General features: G+C 32.7%; 1 protein-coding gene across 1 annotated transcript in view; it reads left to right on the top strand.

Moving 5' to 3' along the window:
* The window catches only part of RANBP17 (RAN binding protein 17), a 417,598-nt gene that overhangs the window by 42,105 nt on the left and 357,913 nt on the right, over positions 1–17,580 (top strand). Inside the window, exons 8-12 of the mRNA XM_012806634.1 lie at positions 1,066–1,139; positions 1,837–1,956; positions 4,155–4,301; positions 4,990–5,162; positions 7,534–7,727. Coding sequence (XP_012662088.1) covers positions 1,066–1,139; positions 1,837–1,956; positions 4,155–4,301; positions 4,990–5,162; positions 7,534–7,727 — 708 coding nt within the window. The remainder of the gene's footprint in view (positions 1–1,065; positions 1,140–1,836; positions 1,957–4,154; positions 4,302–4,989; positions 5,163–7,533; positions 7,728–17,580) is intronic.

Raw genomic sequence — 17,580 nt, 5'->3', positions numbered from 1 at the left:
GTTTGGCGGGCCCGGGCTGGGGATTCGAACCTGCCACCTTAGGTGTATGTGGCTGGCGCCTTAGCCGCTTGAGCCACAGGCGCCGAGCCAAGCTACTTGATTTTCAAGCCAGTAAAGCAGAAAATACGTGATTTATGAAAAGGTTACTTTAACACAAAACAACAGTAAGCAGAAATAAAGAGATCAGAGTTGTATAATAAAGTTAGGGAACAGCCAGTTCAAGATAAAGGCTCTGGGAGGTAGGGGTGTAAGAATGCAGATGATAGATTACTTGGTGCTATTGATTGTGTGAAACATGTCATGAAAAGCATCTTGCAAACCTGTCCAAGTATACATGCACACGTACACATACATACACATATACATACAACTAAGCACAGGAAAGATGCTGTGATTAAGGAGTCCAGTGAGTATTAGAAATGTGATATGACAGTATGTTTCTTGACTCAGCTGTTCATATTATTTGTGTAGTCATAATAAATGTAAACACATAGAATTGATTTAATTGCAAATTGTGATAATAGCAGATGGATTTTTGAGAGGATGGATTTTGAAAAGAGTAGTGGGAGTAGTGGGGATGACAGCTAAAGCTTCACATACTCTAATAGGAATACAGTTGATACCGAAAACAAAACAATCAAAGTATAGATACTATATATAGTAGTATATAATATTATTTGGAAATGTATGTAAATACAGCTAAAATAATTGAAAGGTAGTTGAAATGGAGTATGTTTAGCTTTTTAGTGCTGTACATTTTTTGATACCATTTGAATTTTTAAGCAGTGTTTATATTATTTTAATACAAATGAAAATATTAACAAGGTTCTCCCAGTTAGAACTGGAGATGCTACATAGAAATGAAGAACAGCTTAGCTAGTTAATTTTGATCTTTGTATTATTTCATTTTTCAAAGGGAGATAACTAGGAATTAAAAATTTTTTTAACCTGAAAAGAGTGGCCACATGCAGAGGTCTTGTAGTTTTCATTTAATATAATAACATCATACTTTGTTAAGATCTCTGAATTGAAAGTAATGGTGTTATAAAATAATTTCTTTTCCAGTTTTCCTGGAACCAGAAACATTGGATCTTTTCTTCAATTTGTATCATTCACTTCCACCACTACTGTCTCAGTTAGTAAGTAAAAGTTATTCATTATTTCATTAAAAAGTACCTGTGATCTCTATCTAATTAAAGTAAGGGGTGGTATATATTTACATCGAAACTTTAGTTTATATATTTGATTTAGGTTACCTCTCACAATAAGTTCTTACATTTTCTGGGATGTATGCTACTTAAGCTACTTGTCACATTTTTGTTTATTCTGTCAGCAGCAGCATTTTCCAAACTGATCTTTAAGATACTAGTGTATAGTATAAAACATTGCATGACCAAGTAAGTTTGAGATGTACTGGATTAGGTTACAGGATTTTTCCCCTCTTGCAGGATATCACCGTGCATAATGTGCAGTATTTCCCAAACATAATTGTACCACAGAAACGTTATTTTCTTTTTGGTAGAACACCTGGTTCATTGGTTTTCAAGCAGAGCTAGGCAGTTGGGAACCTTTTGAACTTATGCATCTCCAGGCAGATTTTGTATATGAAAAAATATTTGCGAATATTTTTTATTCACAAATAGGAGTTTTAATGATGGGGTAGAAGAATTGTGGGTGGTGGTAGTGGCTGATGATGTTTAGCTTTCATTATTTCCCTGGTCTATAAAGCTTTTTTATCATTGAAATTAATTACATTTTAAATGTAAAGGCTGGTATTTTTTTACATGTGGCCATAATTACTTTTAAAATTGAAATGAATTTTTTTGTTGTTTTTAGGCACTTTCATGTTTAGTTCAGTTTGCTTCTACAAGAAGGTCCTTATTTAGCAGTCCTGAACGTGCTAAGTACCTTGGTAATTTAATTAAGGGAGTAAAAAGGATACTTGAAAACCCTCAGGTATTTATAAAGTAATTTAATTAATACTTAGCATATGGAAATAAGTTTTTCTGCTCAAAGGCACATAATAAACTTACGAATTTATTATGATTCTGAAAGAAAATATTTAGGTTCATATTAATCTTTCTTAGATTTCATTTGTAGTAAGAAATGGGCACTATTTAAAACAGGATGTTTCCATTTTGGATTTCTGTGTTACTCTTTTTATTTTTTATCTTTAGGCAAATACACATAAAGGTTAATCTGTCTTATTATGCTTCTTTCTGTCTTTTATGATTCTACTACATTTCTTTGCTTGCACTTAAACTACTGAAGTGCTTAGGGTTCTATCTACCTTCTAAAGTAGAAGACTTAATCTGAATCTGAATCTTAATATTGAAGCAAGTGCTTTTAAATTATGCAATAATGTCTTCTTGCCCTCTGTTGGACAAGTAAGAGTTTGTAGATTTTAAAATCTACTTTAACTCCAGAGCTTCAGTGGCAATACTCATTTCAAAGAATTGCAAAGTCATTACTAATGAGTGAGTTGGGTTACCTAAACAAAATACTTTGTTTCATTTTTTATTTTGTTTTTGGTTTGAAATGTCTGTAATTAAGTTGGGTGCAGTAGTTCATACCTGTAATCCTAGTGTATTGAGAGGCTGAGGTGTAAAGATCACTTGAGGTCAGAAGACCAGCCCAGACAACAGTGAGACTCTGTCTCTATAAATAAATTTATATAAAAATTAGCTGGGTGTTAGTGGTCCACACCTATATTCCTAGCAACTTGAGAGACTGAGGCAGTAGGATTGCTTGAGCTGAGGAGTTTGAGGTTATAGTGAGCTATGATTATGCCCCTGGACCCTAACCTGGATATCAGAGTGAGACTCTGTTTCTTAAAAAAACTAAAAATTTGAGGGTGGCGCCTGTAGCTCAAAGGGGTAGGGTGCCAGCCCCATAGGCTGGAGGTGGTGGGCTCAAACCCAGCCCCGGCCAAAAAAAAAAACCTAAAAATTTGAAATTAAAGTACAGATTTTTAAAGGTTGAATGATGATTCAATAAGGTTTATCTAAGTCTTAGTTATTAATAACTTTTGGGGGGACATATCTTTATACTAAAAAAACAGTTTTTTGAAGGTTAGTTTTAGGAGTGATTTTTGGGAAATCCAGTTGTTTTATCACTTCATTATTGTATAGCTGTGAAATTTACCTGTTTTACTGATAAGTAAGATTTTAACATATACATTTAAATTTTTAGCTGTGTGCCTGATACCACTCTTAAATGATTCCCAATATCCTCTTACCGATATTTTATGGTTATTTAGTATGAATATTAGTTTATTTTAGAATCATATTCATTACATATGATTACAAAATGTCTTTTTGTAATTTATCATTAACAATTAGATATTATGTTATATTCTTAGAATATATCCTATGAATGAAATTTCTTAGAAACTTGCAGTGTTACTTTTTGAATTTTGTTTCATGCCAACTACAGTGCATACAGCCGAAGCACACAAACCATAGAGATAATAACACATGTACCCCGTGTTCAAGGAACTCAGAGGCAGCAGGGGATGTTTTTCTTGGTCTTTCTTTTTCATTTCTCCTCCTCCTAAATTTATACATGTATCTTGTAGGTTTTTTGTTAAACTTTGTTCTCTGCTTTGCAGTGATTTATTTGAATAGCTGTTTACTTACAGGCAGGAGTTGTTTGAAGGGACAGAGCCCCAGGTACTCAATAAGTGTTTGTCAGATTAAAAGAAATATCTATAATCTGTATGCACACACATATGCGATTTAACTTAAGTTCTATTATTACTTTTTTCCCAGGGTTTTAAGTACCCACTTTATTTTCATCTTGAAAAAATTTTAAGTCTTTTGTTGGCTTCTGTTTGAGCTACAGTACACACACACACATTTTTGTGTAATACTATACATTTCCAAATAAAATGTTGTCATTGTGGTGCAAAACTTCTTCCAAAATCTCAACTTTGAATTCTGTTTTATTAATCACTGATGATGTTATTTAATCTAGGAAAAATCTCTTTGCTTAACATTTTTAATTACCTAGTTAGCGTAGAGTACCGTAAGGACCAACAAAAACTGGAAGATTTAATAAAATGATAATAAAAAATAAATGCTTTGGAATTTTATTATTAACGAGTTGCTTTGTTTTTAAGTACTTTTAAAAGCCTTTCTTGTCTCATAATTTAGGGTTTGTCTGATCCAGGTAATTATCATGAGTTTTGTCGATTTTTGGCTCGTTTAAAGACAAATTATCAGCTGGGAGAATTAGTTATGGTGAAGGAATATCCTGAAGTTATCAGATTGATTGCTAATTTTACCATTACTAGTCTACAGGTAAGTAAAAATGCATAATTGATATTGAACTATATCAGTTTTTGATATTGAACTATAGTCGGTTTTTTTGTGTGTGTGTTTTGTAGTTTTTGGCCGGGGCTGGGTTTGAACCTGCCACCTCCGGCATATGGGGCTGATGCCCTACTCCTTTGAGCCACAGGTGCTGCCCGAACTATAGTCAGTTTTAAAACAATTTCTTGGTAAGGGTTTTTTTTTTTTTTAAATCTCTTAATTTGAGTAATTTTCTGAACATGTTCATTATAAAGCTTTAGATGAAAAAGTTCATTATTAACATTTATAATAATAAAAATTAAGAAGCTACTTAAATATCTAAAAAGTGAAAAGTGAGTGGAGAAGCTGTAGTAAAACCTATGTGAGGAAATGAAAGTATATTTTTACAGGTCGTATTATAGAAAAGTTCTTTTTATAAGTTTAGGGGAGAAGATATAAAACCATATTTTCCATGATGTTGACTCTGAAAAATATTCGTGGAACAATTAGAAGGAAGTACAGTAACATTTTAATAGTTACCAGCTCTCAGTGGCAAAGTGAGAAATGTTATTTCTTTTTTGTGTGTTTGTAAAATTTGACATACAAAGTGTTTATTATATAATCAGAATAAAAATTGATTTTAAAATGGATGTTTAGTAATATTATTTTAAATAGCTTTTGTTTTATTTTTTTGTAGCACTGGGAATTTGCTCCTAACAGCGTTCATTATTTATTAACTCTGTGGCAAAGGATGGTAGCATCAGTTCCTTTTGTGAAGTCAACTGAACCCCACCTGTTAGACACTTACGCACCTGAAATCACAAAAGCCTTTATCACTTCTCGGTTGGAATCTGTTGCCATAGTCGTGAGGTATTGAAAAACTAAATGTTTCTGTTGTATCTTTATCTTTTACATCTTGGAATTTTTTAAGATTGAGGTATAAATTTGAAATTTACCTTTTTTAGTGTATAGTTTCATGAGTTCTTTTAAGTGCATATGCTATAAAATATAGAATAGTTTCATCACCCCCAAAAAGTTCTGTTGGATTCTTTTGTAGTCATTCCTTTCCTTATCCTCATCCTGGCAATTACAGATACATTTTTGTTTCCCTGTAATTTTTGCCTTTTCAGAATTTTGCATAAGTGAAATCACATAGTCTGTAGCTTTAGTCTCTTTCTCAATATTGCATCAGTAGTTCTCTCCTTTTTATTGCTAAGTAGTCCATTTGGTGGAAATATTATGTACAGTTTATTGGTTTATTTACCCAGACACTTACTGCTGGACGTTTGGTTTGTTGCTGGTTTTGCCAACTGTGAATAAAACTGCTGTACACATTCCTATACAGATTTTTGTATGAACGTAAGTTTTTGTTTCTCTAGAGTAAATAGCTAGGTTTGGGTTCCTGGGTTGCATGGTAAGTATATATTTTACTTTATAAGAAACTGCAAAACGACTTTCCAAAGTGGCTAATAACCATTTTGCATTTCCACCAGCAATGTATGAAAGATTCAATTGTCCTGCACTCTCACCGGCACTTGATATTGTCAGTTTTATTTATTTATTTATTTATTTTTTGAGACAGAGCCTCAAGCTGTCACCCTGGGTAGAGTGCCGTGACATTACAGCTCACAGCAACCTCCAACTCCTGGGCTCAAGCGAGTCTCTTGCCTCCGCCTCCCAAGTAGCTGGGACCACAGGCGCCCGCCACAACGCCTGGCTATTTTTTGGTTGCAGCCGTCATTGTTGTTTGGTGGGTCCGGGCTGGGGATTCGAACCCGCCACCTTAGGTGTACGTGGCTGGCGCCTTAGCCGGTTGAGCTATAGGCGCCGAGCCGATATTGTCAGTTTTAAACAATTTTAGTCACTTTAATAGGTGGTGTGGTACTTCATTATAATTTTTCCTTAATGACTAATAGTATTGAGCGTCTTTTTATGCACTTACTTGCCATTTCTGTGGATTCTTTGGCAAAGTGTCAAATCTTGTTCATTTCTAATTGGGTTGTTTATTATATTGAGATTTGAGCATTCTATACATTCTGTTCACAGACCTTTTTTATTATTTATTCATTTGTTGTGCAGATATTTTCTTTTCATTCTGTCATTTACCTTTTCAGTTCTTCAGCAGAGTCTTTGGAAAAGTTTTATATTTTGATGAATTATAATTTATTCTTTATTTTCTTTTATTTATCATGTTTTTGGCATCGTATCTAAGGAGTCTTTAACTCAAGGGTACAACAGTTTTCTTTTATTTTCTCCTGTAGAAGTTGTCTGGTTTTCAGATTTACATTTAGGTCTATGATCTGTGTCAAGCCAAATTTTTGTATACCATCTGAAACAGAGCTCAAATCTTTTTTGTTTGTTTTTTTGTTTATGGATGATCAGTTATTTTAACATCATTTGTGGAAAAGACTATCTTTTTCCATTTGAGTTGCCTTTACAGTGTTGTCAAAAATTAATTGACCACAAACATGAGATTCTATTTCTGGACTCACATAGGTGAGTTTCTGTTTCTCATTTATCTATGTGTCTATCCTTCTGTCAGTACCCTGTCTTGATTACTATAGCTTTATAAGTATCTTTAAAACCAGATAGTATGAATTCTCCAACTTGCTTTTCCCTTTTCAACATTGTTTTGGCAATTCTGCCTTGTTTCCTTTTCCATGTGAATTTTTGCATCAGTTTCTCAGTTCCTACATAGAAATGCTGCTGGGATTTTGACTGGGATTGCAATGAATCTATAGATTAATTTGGGGAAAGAATTGATATTTCAGCTGTATCAAGTCTCCCAACCAATGAGCATGTGTATCTTTAATTTATTTAGCTCTTTGATTTCTTTTATCAGTGTTTTGTAGTTTTTAGCATTCAGATCTTGCATATGTTTAATTAGATTTAATTAGTATTTTATGTTTCCTGTGCCTTGGTAGGGTACTGCTTTTTAAATTTCAATTTCAAATTGTTTATTGTCAGTATATAGTAATATATAATAATTGATATAGACCTTCTATGCTGTGACCTTAATAAACGCATGTAGTGGTTCTAGTGCCTTTTTTGTGGTTTCTTTGATATTTTCCATATATTAATCATATTGTCTGCAAATATAGACAGTTTTATTTCTTACCTTCCAACCCATTTCTCTTTTTTTCTTTATCCTTTATAGAATTTTTATTTAGCATAAAGTTTATTTGTGGTGAATAAAAGTACATCGAATTCTAATGGTATCTTTAAACTTACATGTTTGCAGAGATCATTTAGATGATCCCCTGGATGATACTGCCACTGTGTTTCAGCAGCTGGAGCAGTTGTGTACTGTCAGCAGGTGTGAATATGAAAAGACATGTACTCTTCTTGTACAGTTATTTGACCAAAATGCGCAGAATTACCAAAAACTTCTGCATTCAACTTCTGGAATAACTGTGGACATGGCAATTCAGGAAGGTTAGTAAATTTTGTGACTGTTAAGTGTTATGTTGAATATTAAGTGACATCATTAATCATTTTATTTAATAATTCGATTGCAAATTATTTTTATATATTTTCTCCAGTATCTGCTACCCTAGCAAACCATTGGTTTTATTAATCTGCTGGGTATTTTAGTGGCTTAATGGTTGATTTTTAGTTCTTAAAAATTTTTAGTTCTTTAAAATTCATAGGAAACACTTATCTCTACATTAGTCTTAAGAAAAGCTAATGATCCTTGAGCAGATAGTTTATTAACATAATTATCTCTTAACTAGTTGTGTTTTCTTCTTTGCTATAGTTTATTACAAATTTAGAGCCAAATTTCAGCCAGTAAAAAAATGTGTAAGAGCTCATCATGGTTTTGCTTTTCTGTATTAACCTTCATCATAGCTTTATTGTCATTTTTTTAATTCCTCAATTTCCTCATTATTTTGTCTTATATTCTTTGTTGAAGGAGAAGGTATTTATTTCTGTACAGTCCTTTAAATTCTTTCAGGAGCATAGGAAATAAAAAGAAATATTTTTGCACATTTTTAGTATGTATTATCAGAATGGAACTGATTTATACATTTCTAATAGAAGGCATTTTAATTACAGTTTAATAATTTTTTTGCAATTGTTTTACTGTAGAATGAATTTGGTAAGGGAATGTAGTCAAGTTTTACTTTCAGTGGCTTCTCAACTTTTAAAAAATTCTTTAAAAGAATTTTTACATTTGCATAATGTTTCTTAGAAATGCTTTTTATTGTTTGTCCATCCTTAAGTTTGCATAATACTGATAAAGGGCAAGTACTGTAGTTAGCTAATTTTCTCTACTTTAAATGTTCTTTCTCTCTCTTTAATTAGGATGTTTTTATTTATAAATTAAATGGGAAGAACTAACATTTTTGCAGCATTTGAGCTCTTCATTATTGATTCCTTTTAGTAGATTTGGAAGATTGTTAAATATCAGATACACACAAGAGGATATTTATACATACTGAGCCCTGTAGAAGAGCAGTAACAAACTCCATTGCCTAGCTTAAAGAGTAGGCCAACTAATGCATTTGTAAGCATTATGCAATAGTTCCTTCATTTTTATTACCATGCACTGCTGTGTTGTTTGAATATACCTCTATTTATGGATTCTCTTATCAATGGGGTATTTGTTATTTTCTCTATTTTTGTTAATAAAATCAGTGATTGTTATGTATATCCATCATTATATGTGTACATTCAGCTTTAGTGGATAGTGGCAGACTATCTGGTGCTATTTTGTATGTATCATTTTATATCTATGTCATTTTTTTATTCCCATTAACATAAAAGTTTTAGTTCCACATCCTTGCCATCGTTTGACACTATCTGTCTTCTTAACTTTAGCCATTCTACTGGGTGACCAGTGCTGGCCCATTGTGGTTATAATTTATGTTTCTCTAATGATTAATGTTAAGCATAGTATATTGCTTTTTTGCTGTTTATATATTATCTTTTGTGAAAAGTCTGTTCATATCTTTTGTCCATTTTTAAATTGGGTTGTTGGCTCTTTTGTATGTGTTATTGTAGATTTGTAAGAGTGCTTTATATTCTGTATATAATCCCCTTTTTATGTATATGTTTTGCAAATATTTTCTCTCAGCCTGTGGTTTGTCTTCTTAACTATTTTTCAAAGACTTAAAGTTTTTAATTTTATGGTCTGCTCTTTCACTTTTTTTCTTTGTGGCTTGAGGTTTCTGTGTGTTAAGAAACCTATCTAACCTAATGTCATGAAGAGTTCTGTGATTTCTTCTGTAAGTTTAAAAATTTAGCTGTTATATTTAGATCTGTGATCCATTACAGATTAATTTTTGTTAATGCTTTGGGTTAAGGGTCAAGGTTTTTTTCCCGTATAATAACCAGTAGTTCTAGCACCATTTGTGAAAAATACTCTTTCCCCCATTAAATAACCATAACACCATTGTTAAAAAATCAGTTGACCATAAATTGCTAAGGTTTATTAGTACCATTGATCTTTATATCTATCCTTTTGCTAATACTATATTGTCTTGGTTTCTGTGGCTTTATAAAAGTCTCCAAATAAGGTAATCTGAATCTTCCAATCTTATTCTTTTTCAAATAAGTTTCGGCTGTTCTTTGTCTTTTGATTTCTATGTTTTAGCATCAGCTTGTCACTTTCTTCAAAACTTGCTAGAATTTTAATTGAGATCGCCTTAATTTATACATCAGTTTGGACCAACTTAATTAAGAGAGTTCATGAACATTTAACTTTCTTTGCATTGTTTTGTTGTTTACTGTGTATATTTATTAAGAATTATTCACTAAACTTACTCCTATATAGTTTTGATGGTATTTAAAATTTTCTGATTATTCTCTGTTACCCTATAAATCCAGAATTGATTTTTGTCTTTTTGTTCTATAACTTTGCTAAATTTGTTTTTTAGTGCTAATAAATATTTTTGTAGATTCTTTATAGCTATTGCTGTGATCTTGTCATCTGCAAATAAAGACAGTTTTATGTCTCCTTTCAGTCTTCATGCCTTTTATTTCTTTTTCTTGTCTTATTCCACTAGTAGAACTTCTAGTGCAGTGTTGAATATAAGTGGTAAGACTTGGATATTCTTGCTTTGTTCTTGTCTGTTGTCTTTTCAATATGATTTCCCTTGGGTAGAGATACAATAGTGGGATTGTTGAGTCAGATGGTAGGTCTCCTTTTAGTTCTTTGAGGAGTCTCCATACTGTTTTCTACAGAGGTTGTACTAATTTATACTCCTGTCAACTGCATATAAATGTTCCCTTTTTACCACATCCACAGCAATATCTATTTTTTTATTTTTTAATAATGGATATTTTGATGGGGTAAGGTATCATTTTAATTTGCATTTCCCTGATGATTCATCATGTTGAACTTTTTTTTATGTTTATTGGCTATTTGCCTGTCTTCTTTTGGACAGCTCTCTTCATATCTTTTGCCCATTTCTTAATGTTTGTTTGTTTGTTTTCTTGCTGATTTGTTTGAGTTCTTTTTAAATTTTGGATGTTAGCCCTTTGATGGATAGTTGCAAGTATTTTCTCCCATTCTGTTTTACTCTTTTGATTATTTCCCTTGTTGTGCAGAAACATAAATTTCATTAAGTCCCATTTATTTATTTTTGTTGTTGTATTGCCTTTGATTCTACAAAAATATTTATTAGCACTAAATTATGACTTAGTCATAATTCTTTGTTTAGACTGATGTCCAGCAGAATTTTTCCTGCAATTTCTTGTAAAATTTTTATGGTTTCATGCCTTACCAAGTCTTTAATAAACCTTGAGTTAATTTTTGTGTATGGCAAGAGATAGGAATCCTGTTTCATTCTTGTCTGTGGCTATTCAGTTTTCCTAGCACCATTTATTGAATAGGGTGTTCTTTCCCCAGTATATGTTTTTGTCTGCTTATCAAGAATCAGTTCATTGTAGCTATATGGTTTTATTTGTGAGTTTTCTATTCTATTTTCTTGATCTGTTTCTCTACCTTTATACCAGTATCATACTGTTTTGGTTACTATAGCTTTATAGTAGTATAATTTGAGGTCAGGTAATGTGATGGCCTCCAGGGTGATTCAAGCACATTACATTTATTGTACACTTTATTTTTATTATGATTGCATTGTAATATATAATGAAATAATTATATAGCTCACCATAATACAGAATCAGTTGGAACTATAAGCTTGTTTTACTGTAATTCCTCTCTGGGAATGATAGGAAACAGTGACCGACCCTTGAAGTGTGTTGTGTATGTCCACTCTACTCTGTAATTTCATTTTGGTTGCCATCACTGCTGAAAACCCTTCTTTGCAAAGAAAGGATGTTGGAAATGGAAGCAGGACTTGTAGTGGTTTTGTGGCAGTCTCAGGATATTCCACTTTGACTTTAATCCAGAACATAAGGAGATTTGTAGTTTTCTCAAACCTACTTTTAAGGCCACCATCATTTGTGATCTCAAGTAGTTGATTTTCTTCTAGCACTAAGAGATGCTCTCTTCTAGACAAAATTGAGAGAATGTCTCTTTTAGACAAAATTGATTCATCTGGTTTCTTCACAAATGGGTCATGGATCCATTCCTCCTCAGTTTGGGGGTCTTTTGTGGTTGGGAAGTAATGCTCGAATTCTTTTGACAGCTGAGATAGGTGATTGTATGTCAGTCTAAAGACAGAATGCCCTGGCTCAGTCTCTTTCAAAAATCTCCATTAATGTTTGAAACATCAGAAATCTCAACGTTCTCTTATTGACCCCATAATTCCAGTTTTGCTTTGAATGCAGCCAGTTTATCTGCCATCTCAAACACAGTTGTCATTCTCCCCTGAAGTGGTAGATTGAATTAGTTAAGCAGATTAAATATGTCGCACAAGTAAGCAAGTTTTGTGACCCATTCTGTGTCATTGAAATGTGCTACCAGGGGTGACTTTTTCCTAAAAGAAATCTGTGGAGTGTCTGCTATAGGACTGATAACTAGACTCTATAGAGAGCTCAAATTATTCAACACAAAAGAGCAAATAATTCCATTTGTGTGTTGACAAGAGACTTGAGCAGAAATTTCTCTGAAGAAGATAAATAGCTACGAAACACATGAAAAAAAAATGTTCATTGTTCCTAATCATCAGAGAAATGCAAATCAAAGCCACTCTGAGATATTTTGAATAGTTCTGCAGCTGTGGTATTGTTTGGTAACAAAAGTGCACATGATATATCCTTGTACATCTCTTCCTGAAAAATGTATCTCACAAAAACAAGCATTGTTGCCTTACCAACATTGGTAGACTCATCAATATGGATTGTATACCACCACAGTGACTCATTAATCCTGTCTAACATTTGTGCCTCAGTGTCTTCTACTGTTTCATCAATTTGTCTAGTCATGATGCTACCCAGAAGGGGAACATATGGTACCTTTTGACCTGCAGCCTCTCCTAAAAGTTCACAGCAAATGTCATTAGCAGCAGACAAGATCAACTCTTTACCAGTACTAAAGGGCTTCTTAGCTTTAGCAGTGTGGTTAGCCACTAAGAATGATGCCCTGCAGACACATTTTGATGGAACGGTGGCCTTCCATAATTGCTTCTCTTCTTCATGTTTGTTTTGTTCTTTTGAAAAACTCCCAAAGCTTATCTTTTAATTCAAGTCTCCATGTGGCAAAGCAATTTTAAAGATTTCATGGCTTTATTGGACAGCTTATTGCCAGATGTGAATTACCTATTGTAGTGAACGTGCAGTTTAGTAGGACTCTTAGTATTTTCTTTTCTTTTTTTGTTTTATTTCTGATTAACATGAGGATACATACAATTGGGCTATGTTGTCTATATTCGTAAGGTATGGTCCCAGTTGTAGTTGAGTCCTTCACCTAGGAGATTCGCCCTGTACTCCTACCTTGTATGTGATAGATGGGAGCCCACCAAACCTCCCTCCCCCATTCCTGAATTTAGTTATGTTTTTCTCATATCTGGCTTAGTATTTTCTTTTAAATGCAGCTTTCATTTTGTTGGCAATCTTTAAGTTTTCTTGTCTAATCATTGGGTCTTTCACCCTTTTCTAAGAAGCTCTCCAATGATATTTTTTGCAATGCTTATAGGCACTGTTTATTTTGCAAACAAAAACTTGATGACACATGTTTTTATGTATGTTACCTAACTTGAATCTATAAGCATACCTTTCACTTCGTTCTCAATGTTTTTCACACTTGTGCCTGAACTAATTTGTACAAATAGTGGACTCTTGTGGGAGTATATATAAATATGGAGTACAGTAAATTCTAAGAGTCATCAAGTTCAAAAGACTTGATCATTGTTGGAGAATTTGGAGATAGAGGTAGCTTTAAAAATAATTCTCACAAACATAAATGGTGAAATACCTCAGAATCTGATTTGGAAAACAAAAGTGTAGAATCTTTTTCAAATTTAAAAGAAGTCAATCCTTGGCTACTTCAATGGAGTGAAAATAATTTGAATCCAGAAATAAGTGATTTTGATGTTTTGAGTTGTACCATACAAAAAAGGATTATTAAAGCTTTACTGATAATGCAAAACTTTATCATTTCATATTAAATTTTTTTGTTTGCATATTGCTTTTTGGTAATGAGACTGAAGCTATAATAAAAAAAAATCTCTCATCAAAGAAAATCCCTAGGGCCTGATGGATTTACTTCTGCATTTATTAAACATTTAAGAAGACCTCATACTAAACTTCCTCAAACTCTTTAAAAAAATTGAAGAAGAGGGAATTCATCAGCACTCATTCTGTGAGGCCAGCATTACTCTGATAATAAAACCAGATAAGAATGGAACAACAACAAAGGAAACTTCAGGCCAATATCCTGATAAACAGGGGCACAAAAATCCTCAACAAAATGCTAGGTAATAGACTCCAGTAACACGTTAAAAAGATCATTCACCATGACGGAGTTCAATTCATCGTAAGGAATCAAGGACTGTTCAGTATATACAAATCAATAAACATCATATATCATAGTAACAGAATCAGAAACAAAAACTTTATGATTATTTCAATAGATGCCATAAAAGTATCTGATAAAATTCCACATCTCTTTACAATAAAAATCTTCATAAAAATGAGGAACATTTCTCAAAATAATAAAGGCCATATATGACAAACCCACAGCTAACATTGTTCTGAATGAGGAAACATTGAAGGTTCTTACTCTAAAGACGAAGAAGAGAAGGATGTCCCCTTTCAGAAGTATTATTCTACATAATACTAAAAGTCCTCGTCAGAGAAATTAGGCAAGAGAAAGAAATAAAGGGCATCTAAATTGGAATGGAAGAAGTCACATTAGGCTTGTTTGCAGGTGACATGACCATATACCTAGAAAAACCTAAGGACTCCACCAAAAAGCTGTTAGAACAGATAAACAAATCAGTAAAGTTGTAGAATGCAAAATCAACATTGAAAAATCAGTAGCATTTATATATATGCCAGCAGTGAGCAATCTGTAAAGGAAATTAAGATTCCTTTGCTTTCTTAAGTAGGCAAAGATTTTTTTTTAAACATCAAAGGCACAGGCAACAAAGCACAAATAAGCAGTTGGGATTGCATCAAGCTAAAAAGCTTCTTCACAGCAAAGGAAATAGGCAACAAGGCAAAAAGACAACTCATAGAATGGTAGAAAATATTTGCTGATTATCCATCTGACAGGAAATAACCAGAATATATAGCTCAACTCAATAGCAAATCCTCCAAATAAGACAATCTAGAAATGGATAAAGGCTCTGAACAAACATTTCTCAATAGAAGACATACAAATGGCCAACAAGTGTATGAAAAAATGCCCAACATCATTATTTATCAACCCCCCCCCCACAAAACTACAGTGTGATATCATGTCACCCCAGTTAAAATGGCTTATATCAGAAAGAAAGACAATAACAGATGCTGGCGAGGATGTGGTGGAAGAGGAATGCTTGTACACTGTTGGTAGGAATGTAAATTAGTAGAGCTACCATGAAGATCAGTATAGGGGTTCTTAAAAAAAGTAAAAGTACAACTGTTATTTGATTTCATCATTTCATTTGGATTCCTTTCCAAAATAAAAGAGATACATGCACTCCCATGTTTATTGCAGCCCTGTTCACAATAACCTAAATGTGTAATCAATGTGCCCATCATCACTGGATAAGCAGATGAAGGAAATGTGGCATATATATGGGAGTATTATTCACACATAAAAAGAATGAAGTCCTGGCATTTTCATCATTATATATGGAATTGGAGCCTGTTTTATTAAATGAGTTAAGTCAAGCACAGAAATATTACTATCACTTACGCTCAGTCCTGTGTAGGAGCCAGAAGAGTGTATCTCCTGAAGATAAAGAGTAGGTTGGTGGTTACCAGAAGCTGGAAAGGAGAGGGAAAAAGGACTGGGTGTTGAAACAAAAAGACTAATAAAATTGACAAACCTCTCATGAGATTAAAAAGGAAGGAGTTCACAAATAAATATTGTTAGGAACAAAAGGTGAAAGAAACATAATTATGGGTGTAGCAAAGATTAAAAAGATAAAATTACTCATAATATTTTCTGAGTTTAATAAATTAGGTAACTTGAATAAATCCTTAGGAAAAAATTTACTTAAATGGACTTGATTTAAATAGGAAGAGAACAGAACTGGAAGAAGATATTTGCAACACACGCAGACACAATACAAACAAGGATCACCATCTAGTATAATATAGAAAGAAAATTATTAAAAACCATTAAAATAAGCTATTCTTTTAGGAAAATGATCAGTAAATACAAGCAAATAGGCATCTCAAAAAACCAAAGAAAAACAAATGGTGAATGTATTTGAAAGAATGCACAGCTTCATTATTGATAAGAGAAATGAAATTTAAAGCACATAAAATACAACTTTACTCCCAATAGACTGATAAAAATAAGAAATTTTATAGAAGAATGTGGGTCAAAATAAATTCTCTAATAGGAGTATCATGTGTGACTAATTGGAAATGGAAGTGAAATGAATGCCTGCTGACCTGGCACTTTGCCACATGTGTTCACCATAAAAATTGGTATACCAGATGATATATGCAATAAATTCATGTCATTATTCATAATGGCAAAAAGTAGAACCAGCTCAGATGCCCATCAATATGAAGATGGATGAAGCGATATAATAATAAAAATGAAAACAAAAATTTAAAAAAGTAAACAGTACATATATACTTACCAAGGTTGAACATCAGAGATTAGATGTTTAGTGAAAAAACCCAATGTTCAGGAAGTTACATACAGTATGAAACTTACAGCCCCAAAGAAAGTGAGTAGAAATATATTATCTGGAAATATATGCATATGTGATAAAATTTAAAAAATCAAAATAACAAGCATCAAATATTGGATCATCGTTATCATAGTTATCTGTAGGGTAGGAGGAAAGGGGACAAGCTAGGGGAAGGGTGACAGTATTGGTAATTCACTGATTCTTCCAATTGGTCAGGTGTTTTTCATATGTGTTTACATATATGCTTTTATATCAAACATTACATTAAAATCTAAAAAGATTCAGTTGTAAAATAAGTGATATCAACTGAAATGTGATCATTTGGTGTTATTAAGTTGGTTTATCTACTGAATAAAATAATTCAGGCCTGATTCTTGATTATTGTAAATTGAAGAATTTTTTAAAAGTTGGATACACTATGTGATGAAACTTTTGGTAAAAGTTTTAAAAATATTTGTTTTCTTCCTTTCTTCTGGTTAGAAGGTGAGTGAGAAGGAGTCTTTCTTTTAAACAAAAGCCTGTGATCTGTTAACAATGATTGTTTTATATTAGAAAAAATGCAAAACATGTTTCTAGTTTGTACCTTATGTGTAGCAGTTTTTAGTTTCTTTTGTGTAGACTAAACACTTCAGTTAGTGTTAAACAAAGAAAATGATATGCTCTTGTTATGTGTGCTTTAATTTAGATGCTTAATGGCTTTTAATGTTACAAAATAAGTTTATTATTATATTATGATCTCATTTGTATTATATTGTCTTGCTCTTCCATATTTGTGGTGATATGGTCATGGTTTACAGAAACAATAATCCCTAAGAAATAGATCATTAACAGTAGTTAACGATTACTTGTGATCTATGGTAATGACTGATTTCTTTGGGATTATTGCAGTTATAAACCATAATTACAGATTATTACAGCAATAATTATTTTGTTAAGGAAAAAATGTTATATGCTTGAACAGCTGCTAAAACGAGTGCCCTGAACATTTCAGCATAAATAGAAACATGGAAAATTATAATGGAGGCTCGGCGCCTGTGGCTCAAGCAGCTAAGGCACCAGCCACATACACCTAAGGTGGC

This window comes from Otolemur garnettii, unplaced genomic scaffold (assembly GCF_000181295.1).
Source record: "Otolemur garnettii isolate 467f Iridium unplaced genomic scaffold, OtoGar3 scaffold00003, whole genome shotgun sequence".
Taxonomy (NCBI): Eukaryota; Metazoa; Chordata; class Mammalia; order Primates; family Galagidae; genus Otolemur; species Otolemur garnettii.
Note: the sequence above shows the minus strand (reverse complement) of the source record. Positions and strands in the feature narration are given on the sequence as shown.